Source organism: Cyclopterus lumpus, chromosome 6 (assembly GCF_009769545.1).
Source record: "Cyclopterus lumpus isolate fCycLum1 chromosome 6, fCycLum1.pri, whole genome shotgun sequence".
Lineage (NCBI taxonomy): Eukaryota > Metazoa > Chordata > Actinopteri > Perciformes > Cyclopteridae > Cyclopterus > Cyclopterus lumpus.
The window spans coordinates 16,782,328-16,794,422 of NC_046971.1; the positions used below are offsets into that span (position 1 = coordinate 16,782,328).

Below are 12,095 nucleotides of genomic sequence, written 5' to 3' on the forward strand. Positions count from 1 at the left end.
ATTCAGCCTGACATGAATGCCAAAGTCACTGGGGAGATGGAGACTGTGAACGGTATAGCATTCGGTTTCAAATTTCATCATTGATTATCAAATGATAGTCTGGTTTTGAAGTTAGTTTTTTTGCTTAAGATGGACACGTCTGCATTTTAAATCTTTGAAAATAAAACAAAGGAGGAATGGATTTCTGTAGAAAGTACAAATTTTAGGCAGATGTGAAAAAGGGCACCTCGGTGTAGTGTGTGTGTGTGTGTGTGTGGTTGCCTGTAATTGTGCAGGAGACCGGAAAAGAGAGAGAGAGGGGGCATATTTATGTGTATGCTTTTGTGCCTTTGTTTGTGTGTCCTCCAACTGTGCGTTTCTGTGTGCTCCAACCATGTGTTTCTGCTAGTTACAGTGCAAACCTCAAGTAATCGAGCTTGACTGCTAACCGTTCGGTTTCGTTTGTGCTGCTCGGCTGAACACTGGAACTAAGTTTGGAAGTCGCCCAAAACTCTGCCTGCTTTTCATAAACAACTAAAGAAAGAAGAGAAAGAAAACGTGGCATGGGACGAATGCGGTTCAAACCTAAGAACAGAGTGTTGACAGAAGGGATCAAGACTGGGTACACTGCATCTTAATAGGTTGCAGAGTACGGCAGAGTTGCTCAAATCAATCAGCATTACCTGAATATGAAGTCCCAGACCTGGAGTCGAACAGGACCCCTTCACAAGATCATCTTGGTTTCTTCCACTCTCAACTTGCTCTTTCTAATTAATATTTCCTCTTCTTGCTCTGACAACTGCTCAGCTCAGGCTATAAAGGGCCACACATCCCCAGAATACAGCTCGGCACATTATCGCTATGCTTCCAACCAGTGCTGTCTCTCCCACCCACGACTTTCCCTTCATAAGCCCTTCGTGTGACTTTTGAGCTCATTTGGAACACAATCACTGGGTCAGATGGATCCTACCAGCAGGACAAGTGGTAATGAGGATTCGGATGAGGGAGGGAGTGAATGTGGAATCTCAGAGCAATAACAGAGCTGTCCCTCTAGCCACGCCTGCCAATAAAATACAAATAGCAGAGAGGATATACGTATAAGGACACATATTTCCAGACCAGCACATGTTTTCTTTCAAAAACAAAAGAAAATATAAAAAATATAAAAAAGATGAATGATGAATGGAAATAGTGTTGTTGTTGTTGTTGCCATTATTATTACATTGCCGTTGTCTGTATCCAGACACATTTCAATGCGTTGCATGTTTGTGTATCTTTTCTTTCATGTGTTTCAGCAGCTCAAAGCCATGACTGCTTTTCTCTCTGGAGTCTAATGAACGTGATATACCATGCAATATGAGCTTAGGGTGGTTTGGGCGTCTGCTGTCCAGGTAAACAAAGGCTTCCCAGACTACAAACACAGATCGGGCACTATCCCAGCTTCCTCCTGCGTTCAGCGGATTACATATCATCCTGGAGACGGGCGCTCCAAACCCTCGTGGTTGTTATGCTGAGCCCCCGCCCCCCTCCCCCTCGCTACACATAATCGCCGCAGCTTGAAAGAGCTCATAAATCAGCCCCTTACAATACATTATAGAGGGAAAGATGTGTGCTCCTGGCGTTTGAGATGGCACAAAGCCAACCTACGAGCAGGCCAATTCCACCCTTTGTATTCAGTAGAGAGAGAAAAACAGAGACTGTTTGGTGGCTTGCTTGAGATGTCTAGCGAGCCCACTCACTCTCCCACTCCCTGTGTGTTTGAGTGTGTGGGCTGCTCCGTCCTTTTGTTGTTCTGTAATGTTTAAAATGTTCCAAATGCTCTTCCCTCATTGGCATTCAATTGTATTATTATGGATATAGTAATTGACTGCTTTTGCTTTGTCTTTCTCCAAAAGGAATGCACCGATCCCACTTTTTTAATCTCGATACGATAGAGCTTTGGGTATCGGATGATACCACGTACTGATCCAATACTCACTGTGTATTCTTGTATGTGTAAGGCAACATCAAGCTTGACCTAATCAATTATTTCCTAACTTTGTCAAACAAAATGCAACAGATAAATACATAGATATGAATATGCTTTATTGTCGTTTGTTGTCAAAATAATAAATCGTATACCAGCAACTTGGAAAACAATCTTATAAGTCCACGGCAATTACAATGCAGCAAGAAATTGGTGCAATTTAAATTCCAGCATATTATGTACATAGTGTATAAACAGAATTTAATTTAATAAATTGGCCCCATTTGTCACCGATTTCTAATATCAGTATCCATATTGGTGCATCCAGTCTCCCATAAGTACAAGAAACCGAGCTCTGAGAGATGATCCTGTATTTCACACATATGTGGGTCATTATTATAAACTGTGAATATCGTTGGTTAGTGCAATGTCTTTTGAATATCTTGTTTTGGGCTTTACAATTCTAATGTCTCAGAGATTGAGATGAAGCCAGCTCTTTTATTTCTTGATGTCTTTTTCAGAATCTACCTGCAATGTTGTTTTTCTCCTTCTGCCAGGGAAGATCAATGTGCTTGACTTAAAACTAGGGGCTAGTGCTAAACGGAGGATGCCAGGCATTGATGTTCTGCAGGCTCGTCACTCAGTCTCAGTCAGGCCCGTCCTGTGAGATAACACCAGTGGCCTGCTTAGGCTGATCAATGGCGTAATCCATTCAAACACTCTCCCACACGGCTTGCTCTCTTTGTCTTTGTCATCAATTTGTTTTTCTTCTCTTATCAGTACTTTGTGCTCAGGATTTTACCCTTTACTTTGCAGACTTCAGAGACCATGAAGATAATCATTACAGAACAAAAAAAAGAGCTGAGTAATTAATCAGTCTCTATAACAAAGCAGCTGTTTGAACTATGCACAATGGGTAATGGTTTAATGGTTTGCTGTTTTAATTTTAGAACATGCACTTGTGTCTGTTATTTAATTGTCATTTAAAACATTAGGACAACTTAGCCTCCGTTCCTTTGTACATCAAGGCCAAGCTTAATTCTGTCATAAAACATAATGTAGTGCATTAAGAATTGCTGCATCATCACAGAGACTAATCCATTGCTTTTCTTCCCCCAAACCTCCATCTGTCTTTAGCTAAGGTCAAGTCAAAGTGTGCCCCTACATTCTTCGCCTGCATTAATGGTGTCCATTGCATCATCGGACGCTTCCACTGCAACGGCTTCAGTGACTGTCCTGACGGAAGTGACGAGGAAAACTGCAGTGAGTCTCGCACAACAACTCATTCCAATAATAGCAATCTGTCTAATCATGCCATGAGTCATGATCTGCTCCAGTCATAATGGTTTAAACTGCAGCTGTTTACTGATGAGTGGAGTATTTCATGTGTAACTATTCCTGTAATATCTGAGCAAGGACACGGTTCATTCTGTTTCACTATGAACAACATTTATATAAAGACCTTGCTTACAAAACTCAACTGACATCCCAGCCTCCATCTTTGGTGGATGATTTAGTTTTAAAAGCAAATGTCTTTTTGGTTTTTCCAGAGGGACAGCACACACGCATGATGGTGGGGGCAGGTGTGGTCAGGCATCGTCACGCTAATTCATTTTTAAAACCTTGTTACGTTTGTATGGCTTTAGTTTTTGTAATACCTTTTTAAAGTGTTCTTTATGTCCTTCTCTTCAGAAGAATATCATTCTATAAAGAATACCTTGTTGCTGTCCCCTCCACTCACTATCAAATCCTACATTTAGAACGGATAATAATGATGATGAATTATGAGTGGGAAATGTAGCAAATTATATTACATTAGCAATGAAGTTTGAGTCTTTATTTGTTTGCATCTCTTGTAATTTCCGAGTCTGCACCCTTGGGCCTAGCTTTGCCTTCCAGACAGGTTATTACACATTTTGAATTGAAATGATGGACAATAGGAACACCGGGGTCCAGGTATAGTGTGTGTGTTTTCAGGTATGACCCCATCCCTGCTTTCCCATTGGGGAGCGTGCATCACGCTGATCACTCACCATTGTCAGAGGCAGTGTTCCTCGCCTGCAGGGCACCATGCTCACAAATCTAATCTGGTCATTTAAAAGGAGCTTTTGCTCCACGCTCCCAGCATATAGTGCGTCACCGCTACGTAATTGTCTGGATCATCTCACAAGATAAATTTGCCTCATTTCGCAGAAGCTAAAGACCAGAACATAAAAGGAAGTGATAGTGCTGGGCAGGATTTTGTTGTATTTTTCAGTTAGATTTTTATCGGCCTCACCAGATCAAATTATTTTCTACTGTAACTCACACTGTGTTTAATGTTTTACTTCTGCTCCAAAATTCCCCATGAACATGTAATACCCATGTTCTTCTCTTACATTTAATCAAATCGTCAAATCAGCTCTTACTGTAACCCTGTTTGAACTCACACTTGACCCCTGACCTCTGCCCTGTCTCAACCACAGCAGGCAACCCATTGGTGTGCTCGGAGGCTCGCTTCAAGTGTCGAAATGGCCACTGTGTAGACCGCAGCTTCCTGTGTAACGGCCAGGACAACTGCCAGGACAACAGCGACGAAGAGCTCTGCCTAACTACAGCAGGTTAGTCATTAACTCAATGCATGAAACGGTCATGTGTGCTGGGAAGAAACAGGGAATCGAACATCTAGTTAAGTACGTGCAGACTGAGGATGAGGAGGAATTAGCGACAAAGGACAGGGAATTGTAGCAGAGCAGAGATGTTCCTGATCTCTCTGATAAGCCTTTAACTTCCACATTTCAAGTTATTGAGGGTTTCATTGGTTAACTGACACCAAACTTCACAAGACAGAAGCCAGCGAGAGGCGATAGAATACTAAGAAACTTTAATAACTCCTATAAGCACATTGAATTGCTGCAGCAGCAAATTGTGAAAGCAGAAAATGTAAAGTAGGATTTTAATTAGCAGGTTTTTCTTATTAGATGTAAAAGTTCAGCAGGACTAAAGTATAGAATGACAAACGTCATGCAAAAATTGCAATAAGTAGCAAATGAGATTTAATAATATGAAACAGTTATATCACATATATATGATATGAAAAGATATATGCTATGACACTATGTATCACTAGAGAGTTTAAAGGCATGTGGTAACAATAAGTTGAATATAGATTCATAATTTGTGTTAGGATTTAGATTTTAATTAGAAGTTTGTTTACTTCATCATTCCACATGGAGGGACCATATGTTATAACAACATTGAAAATATGTGTATTGATGCCTGTGTTTATTATCTCTGTGATAAACTACACCTTTTGAGTATAAAAAGGGTAAATAATTGTGAATTTAATGAGTGACACATGCAAACAATCATCTGTCACCGTACTGTTATTACACACGAATGGTGATTTATATATATTGTATGGATGATTTTAAAATATAGTGTAAAAAACACAGACTAGATTCAATGTGTCAGAAGTAGCTGCAGAGACACCAATTATGGAGAAGTTAGATATGTTCTCTCTCCAAGTTAAAAGGGGAAGTCTTAAAATGATCATTTCATTTGTTTCATTCACAGTGCATCCACAACACAAGCATGAATAATTAAAAGATCAGACTGGGTTGTAACCACCGATCATCTATTTTGACAAACCAGAGTTTGTTGCATTTACATATAACCAGGCCATAATTGTTAGAAATATTGGCGGGAGCTTTGCAAAAGATTTCAGAATAAGTGGAAGCTTGTAGATCCAGTATTTACAGCTTTATTTATTAAACTGGATACAATTGTGATAGAGTTGGAAGATTATTTCACTTGATATCATGGGATGTTTCTGAAAACATCTCTTAGGTAATGGTTTATGCAGTCTATTCATAAAGATACAGCAACGCCACTGATTTGACTTTCCACAAAACTTGTATGCTGCTGTGAACATTCCTCTCTTGGCCTTTTTGACACACTTTGAACACACCATTGCATCATCAGTGTAATGTTGTGAAATTGAATGCTATAGATGACACTGTGCTGACTTTGCATTGTAACACAAACAACAGTGTTGTCCTCCCTGACAGTGAGTCTGACTGCTGGTACAGAGTGTATTATTCACTGGCAAGATCCACTTAGATTACATCTGGCCTGCCATTGTGATTTCACTGGCAGCCTCACTTCTTGCTGCCACTATGGGACACCAGTCAGCTCCTGTCAACGCTTCAGCTGTACTTCCACTGGCACGGCGACATGATTTCTGCCAGCAATCCTGATGTGGACCACGCTGTCAGCGTTCTTGTCATGTGCATTCCTATCCTTCTGTGTAGGTCTTACTGTCACACTGATTTGCTCTTTCAGAAATAACAAAACAGGATAAGTACGGGGTACAAAAAAAGCTGTCAGTGTCTGTAAGCCCACAAGGCAGTAATGTTATTACCAATGCTGAGATAGGCCAAGTCAGCAGAAAGTTGATCGAAACTCAAGAGGCAAAAAAAAAAAACGTGCCTAATAAACAGCAGAGGAGCGTGGCAGTCCCACATTAAACTTCAGAATATGAACACAGTAAATCCTTCAACATCATTTATTCCTCTGAAATGAAATAAAACAGTTTATCGCTTTCCTCGGCTGTGAAAAATTGCTCTGATCCGACACTATTGACAAGCTACAGATCGGTTAATGGTCCCAGCAGATAATTATTCTACTCATTATAATTTAGCCCGCTAATGTATTATTACCCCACCAATCTAAATTTGATAAGCTAACCTTAATGAATCTTCTGTTTTTGTTACCTGATTAGTGAAGCTGATTTCTTTATTTATTGTTTTACTTGTGTTAGTTTGCAAAGAGAGAATGAAAGAAGGATTCCCTCCATCATCACTAGGTCATCCTTCTCAGGCTCAATGCAGAGCCACAGAATGCTGAATAGAGCTGTATAGTGATGCAGAAATATTGATTGCTGTGTCCACTGAACTCCATTTCCTTGTTGAAAAGTGAACAATTTCAACTCTAGTGCTGGCAGAATGTATCTGTGTGTGTGTTGTTATGGCATCTGAGGCATGAGGTCTTGTGTTGGATGCTGTATGAACAGCTCGCTGTTTGCAGAAATCCTAATATAGGATTCATTTAAGGAATGTTTGCTTCTGTTATACAGAATAAAATATCAGGGTAAACAAAACATTAATTATCTGGCAGATAACAGTTTGAATCAGTTACACTCAGATAAATAATATCATAAAAGGTTGGGGCTCAGTGAAGATATAAGGAGTGCTTTATGATATATAATGATGCCAGACCCCAGAACAATTAATATACTCACTTTCGACAGACAGAAAGTGTTGTGCAATTCTATTTAAAAAAATGCCTTCTATGGTTGACTGAGAGGTTTCTCAGACTGCCATTTCTAAAATGTTTTAAGGTGTCTAATGATAGAAGACTCAAAATATTGCGGTATTGTTCACCTACCCAGCAAAGTAAAGTGCATGTTCTCATGGGCTTCCATAGAAATGAACTAGCGAATGACCCAAATATTCTCCCGCTTATTTGCAACTTGTGTAGCGCTGCATAAATTACGAGTGTTGGGAAGTTGAGAGCTCCGTGTTGTCGTGACCTTCAGAAAACACAGAGGAAGAGCAGCTTTCTCTTCTTTGTGTTTTGTTCCTTTATTTTGTATCATCAGCTGGCATCACTGGGGTTTGACTCTCTGCAGTTATTTCCTTTATGAACTCTCTCTCACTCACACACACACACACACACACACACACACACACACAAACACACACACACACACACACACACACACACATACATACACGTCCACACATACATACATACATACACACTCTCTCTGACCTATCCTGCTCTGACTTTGCCTCTCTTTATAAAAAGCAAGCAGAGACCTGCAGGTGACAGATAAGCATATAATATCCGTTCCAAGCCACCTGAGCACAGCATCTCCTTCCTCACTTTTTTCCCAGCTCTGTACCTCCTCCTCTGTACCTCCTCCTCTGTACTTCCTCTTCCTCATCCTTACCCATAATTACGTGTTTTGGTGTCTCCACATTTGGCTCCTTGATTTGAATAGTCTAGTGAGAGATCAGTGCACAGCCTGTCAGCGGACAGATCATCACGGCATACATAACACGTAGCATTTGGTTAGCCTGCCTTCGAGGTGTCGGATAATTAGATCTAAAGAAGCAGCACCATCCTCTTAGCTTCTTTATGCCTCAAATGCTTTTATTTCGCATCAGAGTGATTTCAAACAATTTGGCACAGTTAGACACAAACAGCAGCACAGAGCCGCTTTTATCGTTTATCAATTTATTTGATGGGTAATTGATTTTTTTAGCAGAGAGGTGGCACATGTAACAATACACCATCTTCTACGAATTCATTGGTGCAATCATCACACAGTAAGATAGAAGAGTTGGGATGGGGAGCCTGTAACCGATAACAGAGATAAAGAAATGGAAGGCACACCGCATCGACATAATACAGTGAACCAGAAAAGGAGTCGTGAGGAGCAATAAATAGCAATGGGCAGGAAGATGGAGGCAAGCAAAGAGTCAGGTGATCTGGTAGAGAAAGGCGGGATTTTAATAGAACTGAGCGAGGGGTAGCGATTAGCCGAGAAGGATGAGAGCATCCGTCTCAAGACGAGCCCCAAGGCCGAATAATGTAACTCTGGAGACAGAAATGACATGAAAGCAAGTTTGCAAAGCTGAGCTTCTCATTGCTCTCCCTGCTCTGCCGGGCTCCTCATAGCAGGGGATAGAGAGTGTAGTGATGGAGCGCATGTTTGCCCCTGCAACGAATTGTTGTTGAAACATCACCGCAGGGCTCACAGGACTCATCCAGATGCTGGGGGAGCCCTCGCTGAGAACAAGAGAGCCACTCTGCATAGCCAAAGAAGCATGTGCATGAGCGCACACACACAAACGGAGGCACAGTGCGATGTGAGAGTGATTGTTCTGCATATTTAATTCCAAAAAATAACTGCAACTTCCAGAAGAAACTTCCTGAAGGTCACGGGACTGACGAGTTTAAAGACTCAGTATAAATGTGACGAGCACAGAAGTTGAAGCTTCTGTCAAAGAGTCTGAGCATCCCCTAGAGTCATTTAAGAAAATGAATTGATTTAAAATGCACACATCAGCGTCTCTCATTACGCATTAATTAACACAAGTAGACAAAAGAATGGTGGCGTGTGGTGACTGTGGGAGAGGGTGATAGTGATTAACTTTGAATCTCTTCTATCTTAAAGAAGCTTCACCTGGGCCTCTTCCTTAACTGAAGTTGTTTTGAGAGAGGAAAAGTACCAGAGTGAGGGGAGGTGTAGGCGGTGTGAAGGTAGGAACAGAGGGATCGTTTATTTTGGTCGTGTGTTTGTGCATTTGGTTCAACGTGCACCTGTTCTTTTAGGAGACAACACACACAAAGGTCTAAATGATGTTATGTTCCTGTGCATAAAAACTGTGTGAAGCTGTGACGATAAGGCTCTCCAATCCTGCTCTAAGTTTCACAATGTGCTGTAGCTTTTCAACATCATATGAGGAAGACTTGCGCTTTCACTGCTGCGTGACTCTAGATATTTACTTTAACATTAGTGCAATAATTGAAGAAATGAAAGGCAAACAAATCCTAAACTCGGGAAGACTGCACGGCTCACAAGTACTTTGAAACCATCAAAGCATCAATTAGGCTTCTTCTTTGAAAGAAAGGGGCAACAGATTCTGCAGACCACAATGGTTTCACAATTTTTACATTCAGGACACATCTTGGAATGCATTTACATTGTTTGCTGGATACTTTCATTTACATATGATTGAAATTACAATGCATTATAAACAAAATGATGTATAGTCTGTCTGAATGGTATCTTGCGTCACTCTTACAACAACAGAAGCGCTCCAAGGGGAAGGCATTTGTTTACACACTGCTTCAATGTGCACTGGGTAGTGTGCAGATTTTGGAAGTATAACTGCCACCACACATTTTGTTCAACTTTCTTTTTGTCAGTGACCACATCAGAGTAATCATTGGCCTCGAGGTCCTCAGAGAACTGTCAGTCAGAGCGAGATGTTGGGCAGCGAGCTGACAATTAACATTAGTCTGCAACATGAGTAAACTGTCAAAAAATTGCCAGACAACACCACTCTTGACCCTGATTGGTTTGATGAAAATTACACCACGCGCTATACAACGTCTAAGATCTGCAAAATGAAGTGTCATTTTGGGTAATGCGACTTGCCAGGTTCTTTTGTACATTCTGATGAGCCTGTCAGCGAGAAGTACTTGTTTCACAGCGATTATCAAGGGAATTCGGCTCATTGTAACAATTTCTGTCCAACTAAAACATTAATATAACCATAAGCTGAATCTTGTCCACTATCACCACACAGCCGCAAACTCTCTGCTCACCGACAGTACAACAAATACTTTTAACCTTCTGGTTTATGTATGGAGCGCCACTCTCCGATAAGTCCAATCCTTCATTTTAAACTCCAGGGATGCTCCCTTCCCACAGAGAGTAATCTGCAGCCTTCTATTTGCTATATCCTCCTAAGGCTGTGTAAGAACTACTCCATAGATCCACTAGCACTGCATCTGCGGTTTTGCATAAGCACTATGTATTCAACAACCTCACTTCACAGCCCTGCCATTTACAGGGCCAATAAACACCAGTAATTCAGACAATATTCAGTAACTGTATGCTGACACCCAGCAGTAACTCTTGCCTCTCCATTAGCGTCACCAGCAAACTAGACAACAATATATAGTGTCAGTCTGATATAGAACAAATAATGAACGTCATAGTGATTAAAAGTCTCCAAGAACTCATTCACTCTTGATATCCTTTTAGATTGCTAATAGTTTCTCACACGGCCACGTCCTCCCCCGATGATTGCTGCCAGACTTTGTGCCCGAATAATTCAGGTGTTTTAGATTAAAATGACAAGTTAATCCATTTTCAATTTTTGTGGTAGAGACGTGTGTGACGCTGAGATGGTGGTCTGTTCATGGCCTTCGTCAGTAGCACTCGGAATGCTGGCAGAGAGAGAAAGCTGTGGGAGGGAGCGTGAAATGGCGTAAGGGAATATAATGGCAGTAGACGGAGGTGTGGGAGTGGAACGTAATAGTGCCAGTTTATCAAAGCCAACGCACACTTGTCAGGCACAATTAGGGGAGGTTGCACATGTCGCCGCCCATGGATTTGAACTCTGGGACAGTTTCAGGTTTTTGCTTTTGTGAGCCTGAAGCATGTTCACAAAGCAGCGTTGAGGGGGCTCTGTGTTGGTGCACAGGAGAGAAAGGCCAAGCCGTTGGCAAGATGGTGTTAGCTGCTGCTGACGACGTTAAACTGAGGGGGTGCTGCTTCCTATGCCTGTATTTTAGATTTAATTGTTTTCCATTATTGGCAGAGTGCATTTTAAGTTTGGAGGTCTGGCAGTAGCATTTAGCATAATATATATATATATATATATATATATATATATATATATATATATATATATATATATTTTCTTTGAGAATAAATACTCACTTGTTTCATGTTTCATTTCTAGTCATCCGTTCCCTCCCTCCCACTCACTCACCAAGGCTAAGTGTCATTGTTTTTTCAGAGCTGCTGTTGTTTAAGGACCTTGTTGCCATTAGCTATGGCCACACGGGGAGGCGGGGGGTGGGGGAGGGGACCAGTCTGCGTGAATCATCCCCGTCCTTGAATCGGGACCAGACAGCCGTTCAGGCTCCTGTAAATGAAAAGCCTTTCCCTCCTAAACCTATCGTCATTCAGTCGCCATGGTGATGGTGGTCAAGTGACGACCTGCACCACAGACTTTCGGTGGAATTTCACTCCGAACAATAGCTCTACTGTTGCTATTGGGGAGAGTTGTACTGTTTGCTGGTGTGTTTTTATGTATGTATTATGGTTGCATGGGTGTACAGGTGATTGTTTTCCATCACTTCTTGCCGACATTCGTACCCCACTTCCACTTTAATAGCTTCCTTGACAGATGAATCCAAAGTACAGGTGCTCTATCATTAAATAATAATATAACACAAGTGTCAATCTCTTGTTTGTGCTAGCTTAGTCCATGATTGCTACGCACCAGCCAAAAACATTGAATCATGATAAATAATCTGATTTGAAAACATTAGATTACCTAAGTAGCATTGTAAAACGTAA

The 12,095-nt window shown here is 41.2% G+C and overlaps 1 protein-coding gene across 2 annotated transcripts in view; it reads left to right on the forward strand.

Annotated features, from left to right (window-relative positions):
- The window catches only part of ldlrad3 (low density lipoprotein receptor class A domain containing 3), a 69,319-nt gene that overhangs the window by 32,704 nt on the left and 24,520 nt on the right, over positions 1-12,095 (forward strand). The window contains exons 3-4 of one of the 2 annotated variants that reach the window (XM_034535222.1): positions 3,083-3,208; positions 4,411-4,545. In XM_034535222.1, coding sequence (XP_034391113.1) covers positions 3,083-3,208; positions 4,411-4,545 — 261 coding nt within the window. The remainder of the gene's footprint in view (positions 1-3,082; positions 3,209-4,410; positions 4,546-12,095) is intronic. The other variant, XM_034535223.1, reaches the window with a different exon arrangement.